This window comes from Pipistrellus kuhlii, unplaced genomic scaffold (genome assembly GCF_014108245.1).
Source record: "Pipistrellus kuhlii isolate mPipKuh1 unplaced genomic scaffold, mPipKuh1.p scaffold_m20_p_5, whole genome shotgun sequence".
Classification (NCBI taxonomy): domain Eukaryota; kingdom Metazoa; phylum Chordata; class Mammalia; order Chiroptera; family Vespertilionidae; genus Pipistrellus; species Pipistrellus kuhlii.
The window spans coordinates 70,766,497-70,779,445 of record NW_023425551.1 but is presented as its reverse complement, the minus strand read 5'-3'; the positions used below and the strand labels follow the sequence as shown (position 1 = coordinate 70,779,445).

The window sequence follows — 12,949 nt, the reverse complement described above, 5'->3', positions numbered from 1 at the left end:
ATAAATGGAGTCATACAACCATGCTATCTTTTGTGACTGGCTTCTTTCACTTAGCCTCTTTTCAAGTGTCATCTTTGTTGTTGTGTGTTTCTGCATCTCATTCTTTTTATTGTCAATTAATATTCCTTGTATGAATATCCCACATTTTATTTATGCATTTATCCATTCATGGACATTTGGGTTATTTGCACTATAGGGCTACTATTAATAATAATGCTGCTGTGAACATTTATGTACAAACTTTGATGTGGACACATGCTTTCATTTCCTTTAGATATATACCTAGGATTGGATCATATATAATTGATCATATATAATTGTTCTATGTTTACCTTTTAAAGAACTACCAAATTGTTTTCCAAAGTGGCTTCTCCGTTTCATATTTCCACCACATTAATGAGGGTCTCAATTGCTCTAAATTCTTACCAACACTTGTTACTACTTGCCTTTTTTATTATAGTTGTAGTAGGTGTGGAGTGGTGTCTCAATATGGTTTTGATTTGCATTTCCCTAATGACTAATGGGGTTGAGCACCTTTTCATATGTTTATAGGCTGTGTGCATATTTGTTTTGGAGAAACTTCTGTTTATATTCTTTGAACATTTTTAATTGACTTATTTTATTGTTAAATTCTAATGGTTCTTTATATACTTTGGATACAAATTTCTTATCAAATACATGATTTGAAAAGATTTTCTCCCATTTGGTGGTTGCTTATACTTTCTCAAATGTATCATTTACAGAACAAAAGTTTTTAATTTTAGTGGCATACAATTAATTAAATTTTGTTGTTGTTGTTGCTTGTGCTTTTATTGTCCTATCTATGGACCATTGCCTAACCCAGGGGTGGGAACATCCAGCCCAAGGGCTGTGTGAGGCCTGCATAATCATTTGGTTTGGCCCTTCCATGACATTAGGGGTGAGTTAATTAAATGTTTGACCCAATCTAGCAGACTAATTTTTAACTCAATAATTTTGTATGGCCAGGGAATTATGCGATACATATCCAAATGGCCCTTGGCAGAAAAAAAGTTCCCCACTCCTGGCTTAACCCAATGTGATGAAGAGTTACCGGATCCAGTCTGTATTACAGGTCTTGAAGGTATGGCTAGGAGGCTGAGAAAAAGAAAAGACAGGAACAGCGGGGCTTCAGGAGGGCTGGGATGCTCAATGGCACTGCAGCAAGTTTATTAAGGGCGCAATCTCTTTTAAACACTAAAGCTGGGCAATCCTCCAAATGGCTTTCTCCAAGGACATGATGCTATGTTCCAGTTCCTTAAGACCTACGCAGGAAGATATCTGGCCGGAAAGTTCATCCAGCTGTACTCTGCTATGTTAAATCAAGGACATGTTTGCAGATTCCAATCTTGCATGCACAGCAGAACGAAGGGACACTGTTGCTTGCCACATCCCCAAGTGACCCGACTTCTTGGGGAGAGCAGGCAGGGCTACCTACCCTTGCTCCATCCCCCGATTCTGAGGTCGGTAGGGGACTCAGCTCCCAACAAAGAGTTACTGCCATGTTCTCTCCTAACAGTTTTTATTTTAGGACATATATTTAGGTCTGTGGTATATTTTAAGTTAAGTTTTGTATATGGCAAGAGGTAGATGGCCAACTTCACTTTTTTGGATATCCTATTGTGTTAGTACCTTTTAGAGACTAATCCCCACTGAATTTTCCTGGCACTTTTGTTGAAAATCAGTTAATTGACCATAAACATAAAGGTTTATTTCCGGACTCTCAGTTCTATTCCATTGCTCTCTATGCCTATTTCTTTGCCACACAGCATACTTTGTCCCACACTATCATGATTATTGTATCTTTGTAGTAAGTTTAGAAATCAGGAAGTGTGAATCCTACTTTGTTCTATTTTTTTTTTTTTTTCAAGATTGCTTTGGCAATTCTGAGTCCCTTGCATTTCAGCTTTTAGGGTCAGTTTGTTAATTTCTCTGCAAATAAATTTAGCTACCTACTCATTGAGAATGTCTACTTAAATTATAATTTATCTATGGGAAGTTGTGGAATTCCTTTGGTGTGAACTCAAATGTGGAACAAATGGGCCTAATTTAAGTGTAAACCTGCTGACAGGTTTGTGTGAATGCCAAGCAAAGAAAGAGGTTCCCACACACTGATTCAAAAAATGGCTTAGCTTTCTGTAACACCTGCAGGGTAGAAACTGTCTAGTATCTCTGTTCACCACGTTATCTTATCATTGATCTAATGATCCAGTAGAAGGGTTTTCTACTAAGACAAACAAGCCAAGAAAATAAAATCCTGTTTCATCTTCTATTACCTCAGCACCCACTTCATGCAAAAAGGCTGAACCACTTTGGGCTGAGGCCCAGGCATCTGTTGTTTACACCCACCAGTGATCCAGCCAGACTGCCTCTGCCTTATTTTAGGTCCCGCCAATGCCTTGTCGATGCAGAGACATTGCTACTCAAATGTGATCTGTGAACTACTAGATAGATGCTCTGAAGACTTGTTATAAAAGCAGGATCTCAGGCCCATCCTGGTCCAGCTGAGTCAGGATCTGCATTTTAACAAGATCCCAGATGCTTCACATACACCAGAGGTCAGTAACTGTAATCTACAGGCCAAATCTGGCTCCCTCCCTGTTTCTGTAGGCACATGGTCACCACCTGTGGAGGTGGGCTCACTGCGCAAGCACTGTGAGCCTCGGAGAGCCAGCTGAGGTCACTCTCTGTGCCCCCCATACCCCTTTTACTCCCAGCCCACTGAGCCCACTGCTGTGCTGGCCACTGCTCAGGACCCCGCTGGTCACCACCTACACTTGGGGACTCTGCTCTTGCAACTACAGAGCACTGAGTGGAATCATAATCCAGTCGAGTTGCCTTACCTCCTGCCAGCTGTCAACTTGTGACAGTCAGGTTCCTGGAGAGGAGAGAGAGCATGCTGGCATCTGGGCATCACCCTAGCACAGTGAGTGACCTTTCCATGGGCCAGGCCCCTCTCATTCTGGCAGGTTTCCCTGAGAATGTCTCAGGCTGCGGGCTGGCGGTCATTAAGCATGCTCACTCACCAGCACCAACTCTTCCTCCCCCTGGATGGCTCCTCCCCCATATACGGGGCAGGAGTTTTTCTTATTACCTTATAGTCTTGATTTTGCCTGGTGGTTTACAGAACCTATAACATGTCCTATCCCACCTTTTTCAAGAGAAGTTTGTGGACTATACATTAAAGGTGGAGCTACTTGCACTTTGCTGAATGTGCCTGAGCTGGGACCCTCCACCACTGACAGTGCCCATAATGACTCTTATTCATCATTCAGGGACCCGGCTTAGGTTGTTTTCAGAGAGAAGTGCCTTTTACTTCCTAGTGTTGGTGGAAGGTCCTTTCCTCTGTCCCCAGAAAGTCATCGCCATCCTAACACTTTGGGCTTGCTTGTGGATTATGGTACTCCCTTCTCTTCTCTCCCACTCTGGAATGGCCCTCATATGTCCACGCACATGAGACTCACCTGAGGACCCACTCAGACACTGATTGCTCCTCCCACCCCAGTTTCTGACCCATTAGGTTTGATTTGGGGCCCAATCATTTGCATTTCTAAAAGGCCCTGAGTGCTGCTGCTGGACACCATTTGTGCGATTAACTCTAGCTTCTCAAGGTCTCACTTCAATGTTGAGATGGAAGATACACTTCTAACAGCCCCTTCTCTAGGGATTCTCTTCTCTTCTTTTTTTCCTTTATCTCAACCCTCTTTCTGTTATATCAGTAATTATCATACTTTCGCATCCCAGGACTCTCTTACACCCTTAAAAATTACTGAGAATTCCAGAGAGAAGTTTTTTGTTTGTTTTTTAAAATGTTTTTGTTATTAATTTAGAAAGAGAGAGAGAAAAAGGGAGAGGGAGGGAGAGAAAGAAACAATAGTCGACTGCTTCCTACACACCAGCTACTGGGGATGGAGCCAGAAACCTGGGCACGTGCCCTGACTGGGAATCAAACCAGTGATCTCTTCTTGTGGAGCGAAGGCAAGTAAATGACTACTGGAGACCAAATTAAAATTTAGGGAGACTTTATTAGCTGGCTGGCCAGGCAACTAGCTGGGCAACTGTTCTGCCATTCTCCATGCAGGGAGACAAGAGGGCAGCAGCGACCCTTTGTGTAGGACCGCTTTTAAGCACGTTAACCACATCCCGTTCTTGCAGAGCAAGCAACCTGAGACAAAACAGTTTTTCCTAAGCTACGTAGGATTATTCCATTGATGACCATGTTGTTCACAGGGTCATTCTGTTCTTCAGAAAGCTGACAGTGTTCTATGAAAGAAGGCCTACGTGCTGGGAAGGGGCCATGAGACCATATCTTAAGGCTTGGCCTGGTGTTAGCACTGACAACTCTATCTGGGGCATAGTCCACAGCCTCTCTGGAAGCATGCTCAAAAATTCCCACTCTCTAACACTCTCAGTGCATGGGATGACGATCAGCTGAGTTCCTAAAACAAACAGTGTGAGAAGAATGGCATTGTTTTACTTTCTATGGTCAAATCTCTTTAATATTTGGTTTAATAGAAGACACCTGTATTCTAACTGCTTCTGCAGTTAGCTTGTTGTTCTGAAATACATAAAGAAAATACGGTTTCACACATTTATAAAGTAGAAAAAGGGAGGAGTATTTTATTATATATCCTTTTCAAATATTGTGAATATTTTTCTTTGGTACTACACCAAACCAGACAAGTGATAGTGCTTTAAATGTTAGTTGAAATCTGAAATGGTTTGTGTTTTTTCCATGCTTTAAATTAAAATTCATTACACTGAAATCCATTGGCCTGTTTTGAATGAATCTCTTTACCCATGCACTTGCTAACATCATACACTTGTCCTACAGAAAATATTGGTTGATGGAGTTCTACAGACATTCCAACCATTGATACATTTCATTATTTTTAATCCCTTTTACTAAATCATGTAATCAAGAGTAAAAATTTGATAAAAACGAATAATTCTTCACTGAAACTAGCTTTTTAATTCTTTAAACTGCGCGTGTGCGGTGGTGAAGAATACAATGACTGCTAGTCCAGTCTGGGCCACTGCCCACTGCTGCCCTCTCGGTGCTAAGGCGCCTGCAGTTTTCTACACCTTCCCTGGTGAACATCGGGGCAATATTCATTACAGTGTACAAGGCCATTTACATTGTAATATTATAATGAAAGTAGTTTTGACCTTATGGACTTCCTAAGAAACTCTCAGGGATTCCTTCATCATCTACTATTACAGACTATAGTTGGAGAATGGTTGGTTTATGTCTTAATGCTGTAATTAACTTAGCTATTTTATTTGTGTGTTTATATTTTGTCTACCTCCTGAATTGATGGAGTAATTGTATTTAATTTCCACAGCGTATATGTTCTGTGTCCAGAATAAGCTTTTCACCAGGATTGTCGCTGTATTCTCACAGCAACCCTGGCAAATTAGACCCATTCTACAGATGAGAAACTTAAGGCACAGAATACACAATCAGATAGGAGTCACACTACTAGCCCTAAAAGGTGATTTGAGACCAAAAACCAAATTCCAGCCCATGACGTTAGCCTGGAGTTCTGTAGGCAGAGGACAGCCACTGATAGTTTTGGGCAGGTGACTGGCATGCACTAACCACAATAGCTGAGATTTAAGTGTACACTCAGCAGAGCACACCCATGAAGCAACCCTGGATGCAAATTTAGGATACAGAATCCTCACTAGGAATAAAGGGTTGTGGATAATTTCCTAAGTGGCATGTTTTCCCCACAGTTTCTTGTCATGGAATTGAGGAGAATGTCAGACATGACAAAGCTCCATCAAGCTGTGGCTGCGGGGGACTACACTCTGGTGAAAAAGATTTTGAAGAAAGGTCTCTGTGACCCAAACTACAAGGATGTGGACTGGAATGACCGAACACCACTTCACTGGGCTGCAATCAAAGGTGAGTGGCAATGCAAGCAGAGTCGATTCCCTGCAGTCTATAGTTCGTGAAGGTACCAATCAGCATCTATGTGGGTAGCAAGAAAAACAGACATTTTTTTCCTTTTAATTCTCAGTCAAGGATATCATTTTTATTTGTTTTATTGATTGATTTTTAGAGAGAGAGGAAGAGGGGGCAGTGAGTGAGAGAGAGGGAGAATTTTTCAATCCCAGCACCACTGCTAACTAGTTGTAGCACCTTGATAAATTATTCAATGTCTCTAGGCCTAATACATAATGGGAACCATAATGCTACCTTGGAGTCTTGTAGTGAGGATTCAGTGAAATAATGGGTGTACAGTGCCCAGCACGTAGTCTACTCTCAATTAATATTAATCCTCTGCCCTCTTGACCGCTAACAGGATGGGAGCATTATTCCTGTAGTAGGACAGGGACTTTGTCTGTTCATTGCTGTATCCCCTGTGCCTAACGATGGCTTAGTTATAGAATTGGAAAAGGAAAATGGCAAAAAATTCAACTAGCGGCCTTGTTGAGGCCTTTGGCAATAGAGTATCATTGAAGAGTGTTAAGTCAGAAAATGTTATAGTACACTTTGCTTTCTAAAAATATGTTTTGTTCCTAAATGCAGAATGGGTTGGTAGGAAGCAAGACTGGCTGCAGAGAAATCAGGTGGGAGGATTTTGTAGAAATTTAAGTACAATGTCACAGTAGCTATACTAGGGCACCTTTTAACAAACATTTGCCATAGGCTGAGTACTATGCTACGCTCTTTAGATCTATGATTTCATTTCTACTTCACTAGAACTCAATGAGGTAAGTAATAATATCCTTAATTTACAAATGAGAAAACTGAGCCTTAGACATCTGTTGCTTGTCCAGGGTGCCATAGTTAGTAGGTGGTATTTATGGTCAGGTATGAATCCCCATCTATCTGGCTAGAAAGCCTGTGCAATTAATTTTTGCTGGCTGTATTGTAAGTGAAACTTCAAATATTTTTAATTGAGGTATAATTGACTTATAACATTATATCAGTTTCAGGTGTGCAACATAATAATTTGATTTTTATATATATTGGGAAATGATCACCACAAAAAGTCTAATTAACATCCATCACCATCCTTGGTTATAAATGATATTTTTCTTGTCATAACTTTGAAGGTCTACTATCTTAGCAACTTTCAAGTAGGCAGCAATTTTCAAATAGTTCAAGTAGAACTATTAACTACAGTCACTATGCTGTACATTACATCCCCATGACCTTGTCTTTTATAACTGAAAGCTTGTACCTTTTGACTACCTTAACCCATTTCACTCATCCCCCACCACTAGAACCCATCAATATAAACTATTCTCTATACCTATTAACTTAATTTTTTTTACTTAGATTCCATATATAAGTGAGATTATACAATATCTGTCTCTCTCTGTCTGACATGTCTTTCTCTATCTGGGTTAACTTAATGCCCTCAAGGTCCATCCATGCTGTAGCAAAATATTTGTTTTTGAAATCAGCCTGGAGACTGCCAAAAGCAGGGAGCTTGCCAGTGCCAACATAGGCAGGGGTAGAGTGACTTGGAAGAGAAAGCAAGATTTCTAGGCAGGACTGGGAGGGGAAGGTCTGTGAGGGAGTAGAGGGAATATTTAGAGGGTCTCAGCCCCTGGGTGAGAGAGCTTGGTTCCTGGTGGTAAGGGTGGGGTACTGAGAGGAAAAAGGGGGGAGGGAATAATCCTGGGCAGCTGGAGGGGCCTCAAAGCCAACGTCTTCCCTCTTTTGTGCTATCTAGACGAACCCTGGCCTTGGGCCAGCGGAGACATTTTTCATTTTGACCTTCTACGTATTTCTTCTTGGTGCATCTAAGGGCACATGGAGGTGATGAAGCTCCTCATACAGTACGGAGCCAGACCCTGTCTGGTAACTGATGTGGGCTGGACCCCAGCTCATTTTGCAGCTGAATCAGGCCATCTGAACGTGCTCAAAATGCTCCATGCATTGCACTCCGCCATCGACGCCTCCGACTTCTTTGGAGACACGCCGAAGAGGATCGCGCAGATCTACGGGCAGGAAGCCTGTGTCGCATTCCTGGAGAAGTAAGTTCCATTTCTTTCCAACTCTAGGAAGGGCAGAGAAACAGGAGCCTGTGATTAAGTCTTTGCTGACTCAGTGATCTCAGGTCTATGAGAATGAAATGAGGAAATCCAGGCAATTATTGTTTGAGGTTTTTAAAAAATATGTTTTATTGATTTCAGAGAGGAGGGAAAGGAGAGAGAGATAGAAACATTAATGATGAGAGAGAATCATGATGGGCTGCCTCCTGCACGACCCGTATTGGGGATCGGGCCTGCAATTCAAGCATGTTCCCTTGGCTGGAATCAAACCTGGGACCCTTCAGTCCATAGGTTGACGCTCTATTCACTGAGCCAAACTGGCCAAGGCATATTTGAGTTATTTTTTAATTAATTTTTCACTGAAGTGACTAATTTGGTGTGGAAACTGAAATGTGCTACATTATGTAAAATTGATGATTTTTAAATTATAATTTTTATAATTATACATTATTATAATTTTAATATCATCCTATTTAATAAAAAGGGAATATGCTAATTGACTGCTACACCCTCACAAGATGACTGTACCCACAGCCACAAGATGGTGGCACCTAGTTCCCTCAGCCTTGCCTCATCCAGCCTCAGTCCCCCAGTCTCCTCAGCCGCACAGGGGAGGACAGTTGGAGGTGCTTAGGCCAGCAGGGGAGCAGTTAGGCATCAATCAGGCTGGCAGGGGAACAGTTAGGGACTATCAGGCTAGCAGGCAAAGTGGTTAGGGGCAATCAGGCAGGCAGGCAGGCAGGCAGACAAGCAGACAAGTGAGTTGTTAGGAGCCAGCAGTCCTGGATTGTGAGAGAGATGTCCCATTGCCAGTTTAGGCCCAATCCTGGGACAACCCCTGAGGGGTCCCATAATGGAGAGGGTGCAAGCTGGACTGAGGGACACCCCTTTCTCGTGCACAAATTTCATGCACTGGGCCTCTAGTAATATATAATTATTATAATTATTGTTGTAGATTATGCAAAAATGATCTCAGATAAGAGAGGTGGGACACCAGGTTTGAAAATGGGACATGGTGTAATATCATTGTGTTGAATTGGCTCTCAACCAAGTTGCCAGGGAGACTTATTGCTCTATCAATGGCCTCTTCTCAATTCACACCTTACCTCCACTTAATTTGATATCTGATATTTTTCAAACTCTTCTCTCCTTTTTTATCTGATGCTAATCTTTTCTAATTCTCTTTTTACCTATTTGACTATTCTCATAATTTTGTCTAAGCTCTTATTTTTGCATGCTTTTTAGATGCAGAAATTCCTTAGGTCTTGCCCTTGGCTCTCCTCACTGACTTTCTCTGAGTTACCAGTGGACAGGGGTTGGGGGAGGAAAGGGGCGCATGAAAGACACCTCAGAATAACTGAGTGGGGGAGGAGTGGTTCCTCCAAATAGTCAGCAGTGCCATTACCAGGAAAGCTTGGCACACAGTGCTGAGCAGACAGAAAAATGCATCATGTGTAAGTCATCGCTACTTGTCATTGTCTCCCATGGGGAACTTCCTTCTGACAGTCATGGGGTTTAGAGAGAAGGAATCTTGGTTAAGAGGCAATTAATCTGGACCTTAAAAGATGGCTAAGAGCTGGCTAATGGAGGAGGAGAAAGATTTTTGATTGGGAGGAAAGACACCAAGGTGGAAGTATTCATAGAATGTGTGTTCATGTGAGAAGGTAGAGGGGTAGTGGAGAAATGAGGAGCCTGGCTAATAGAGCATCACACCTCTAGAGAGAAGTGTAGTACAAAGTTGGGTGGATGTGTGGGTGACCTTAGTGAGATGGGCAAGCATATGAGTGTGAGCTCATTAAGGACTCATCAGCAGAGCCACTCCTGTAGTAGAAGAGACAGTGTTATTGTGCAGATAGGACTGGAGGCACTTAGATTCCAGGCAAGAAGATCACTTAAGGAATTTCTTAAAAATCCCTTAAAAATATCATTCACCCTAGATGGTTTGGCTCAGTGGATAGAGTGTTGGCCTGCGGACTGAATGGTCCAGGGTTTGATTCCAGTATAGGGCACATGTCCAGGTTGCCAGATCAATCCCAAGCAAGAGGCAGCCAATCATAGATTCTCTCTCATCATTGACATTTCCCTCCCTCTCTCTCTCTCTCTCTCTCTCTCTCTCTCTCTCTCTCTCTTTCCCTCTTCCTTCCTCTGAAATCAATAAAAATAAAATTAAAAAAATTCATCTTATAAGTAGGTGAGCTCCTGGGCAAGGATGATGAAGAGAAATGATGTAAGAGAGAGTTTTTTAAAGAAGCCTAGACGGTATTTGACCATTTTCTGAACATTCTCAGGACCCTAGCAAAACAATTCAATTTTTTGCTCCAACCTCACTAAGCAGTACATCTCTCATTCAACAAATACTTTGGAGACCTAGTATGTGCATGGAATTGAGCTAGATACTAAGAAGGATAGAAAGATAAATCAGTTACAGCACTGGGAGATCAAGTATTTCCTTGTCTGGGAGAGGAGATAACTTGTTTGCATAATTAACAAGATTGGTATCCTAAGAGCAGGGCAGAGGAGATTCAGCGAAGGTTGAGAGGAGCACAATTAATGTGGTCTAATTACTGGGAGATCATTCCCAGCTTGATAAAAGAATGGGGGCTGAAGGGCAAGCAGACTTGCTATCCTCTGAATGAACTGTGCTTTGTATGATGTTTTGGACTTAAAATACTGTTTGCCCTGCCTGTACCATCATCTTTCCTCTCAAATTCTATTGATCCTCATATTGGCTCAAGTCTTATCTCTGTGAAGTGGTTTTTACCAATTCCTTTAAGTGAGTCACACACTGACCTTTGGCCTCATATACAAAATGGTACATAATATGGATACGTTCCATTTTCTTTGTGTGCGAGGCAGTGTATCCACCTATCTACTTATCTATCTACCTCCCTATCTATCATCTATAACTAGTTCTTCACATGAATCCATCTACACATACAGTACATATGCTATTATGAGTAATTTTTATTTTCTTCCTTATATGCTTTTGTACTTTTAAACTTTTTACAGTGAATAGACATGGCTTCCATAATTAGGGGGGGAAAACCAGCCTCATAATAAGGTTCTGTTACTGTGTAAACAGTGTATACTTTAAGAATTAGCAGGGCCTTCCTCAAGCTAAGTGCTAACTGATTCTGCCAACACCTTACTCCTGGTGCACCAGTTTTCTCCACCTCCAACTAGTTTTTTTAGCTTCTGAGACCTCTCTAAGTGTATACTTGGAAATGCTTGAATGTGCCCTCTTTCCTTTAGGATGGACCCCTGAGGTGCCCAGGGTGTGTACACAGGCCTTTCAAAGCTGGGCCAGGCTCACCTGCTCTCTCTGAGAACCACTGTCTTCCCATCTCCTAGGGCCGAGCCTGAGTGCCGGGACCATCGCCTCACCGCCAGGCAGAAGGGGCTGCTGCTGGATCAGCGGGATCCAGACTGGGATGCCAAGAAAAGGGAGATGGAGCTATCTCTTCCTTCCTTGAATCAAAACACTAAAAAGCAAAAGCTTAAGAAAAGTCGAGGCCCCACCAAGCTCAGCAATACCAAGGAGAGGAAAGTGTGAGAAGGCTGGGCCCAAGATTCTGGAACCTATGTTTTCTGGGGGAAGGCTTTTCCTAGCATCAGAGTAGAGCTTCTCAGGCGTGTGCTGTCTGTACCTGATTTTACCCATAGGTCATTATCCAAATGGCTTCTATTGGTAGCTCAAGACCTGTCATTCAACCCAGAAGTCTTGCCCTGAGGCTGTCCTTGCTACTGTCTCCTCACTAATGCCTGCTGTCCACAGAATTATCAGCGGAGACAAGGGTCAGCTGCTTGCATTACCAGTGATTTGGACTCATCAGCTTCTCCTGACCTCCACATGCAATTATAGAATTTCAAGAGTGTCTCCTAAGGAAACTAGATTGTTTAAATACAATAATAATAATAATAATCACAAAAATACTATTTAGTCAATCTATGAAAACATTATTTGTTGTCACAGAGGCTAAGCAAAGAGATAAACGAATGCATGATCCAGTTTCCAGCCATTTTTGTTGCAGTTGTGGGATAGAGGGCCACCATCTCCTCTTGGCCATCTTACTCATGATCACCTCTACCCAGGAGGAGCAGTCTAGGCAAGAGACCAGCTCAATGGGACCTGACTGGAAATTCTATATAATCAATGAGAGAGAGAATAAAATAATGTAATGTGTGATTATAGCTCTATTTATTTAATTATATATTTTAGGACTTCTGATACAAATCAAGTATTTTCAATGAAAATATTATATTCAAAGTAAGATAGGCTGTAAATGTGAAATATCAGATTTTTTAAGACATAGTACAAAAATGTAAAATAGCTCATTAATACTATTTAATGTTGATTACATGCTGAAATAATATTTTGGATACTGAGTTAAATAAAAGATACTATTAACATGAATTTACCTTGTTCCTTTCACTTAAGAAAAGTTTAAAATTATGTATGTGAATCACTCCCTTCCACACACACTCCCCACCATCAGATAACACTGCCATAGAAACTAAAAAAATATTTAAATTAGGCAACTGGCCTGGTGCATTTTAATTGGCTACCCCACATGCTAGGTCTACTAATTTCTCTGCCTAAAGCAATTGTTTTGGGTCACCTAACATCTTTATTAGACATTCCTCAATTAAAGCTTATGTTAATGCATGTTATGTTAAATTTGAAATTTCTGAAATGATAAATGCTTATAGGAATGTAGTATAGCTAGGAGAATACCTTTCCAGTGTTTATCCACCCTGAGCATTCATCCCCTTCCTCTATGCCCTGCAGCTTTCAGGGGTGGTTCCTGCTTGCCATGTTTGTCCCGGTCCGCAACCAGTGTGAACATCAGAAGACACCTGACTCAACATGAGTCACCTGGACCAATATTACTCTCCTGGGAACTTGAAAAGGGTC

At 41.7% G+C, this 12,949-nt stretch overlaps 1 protein-coding gene across 1 annotated transcript; it reads left to right on the top strand.

Annotated features, from left to right (window-relative positions):
• Window positions 1-5,761: 5,761 nt before the first annotated feature.
• On the top strand, window positions 5,762-12,317 carry ANKRD66 (ankyrin repeat domain 66). Its single transcript, XM_036413209.2, has 3 exons — window positions 5,762-5,929; window positions 7,788-8,016; window positions 11,386-12,317. Exons 1-3 carry the CDS (start codon window positions 5,767-5,769, stop codon window positions 11,585-11,587), a joined length of 594 nt encoding a protein of 197 aa, XP_036269102.1. The 5' UTR covers window positions 5,762-5,766; the 3' UTR covers window positions 11,588-12,317.
• The last annotated feature ends 632 nt before the right edge of the window (window positions 12,318-12,949 follow it).

Bases quoted from the DNA above. Each gene is read 5' to 3' on its own strand.
- ANKRD66 (XM_036413209.2), top strand. From the start codon at position 5,767: ATGGAATTGAGGAGAATGTCAGACATGACAAAGCTCCATCAAGCTGTG. The intron at 5,930-7,787 runs GTGAGTGGCAAT...GGTGCATCTAAG, and splicing joins TCACTGGGCTGCAATCAAAG to GGCACATGGAGGTGATGAAG. The intron at 8,017-11,385 runs GTAAGTTCCATT...CCCATCTCCTAG, and splicing joins TGTGTCGCATTCCTGGAGAA to GGCCGAGCCTGAGTGCCGGG.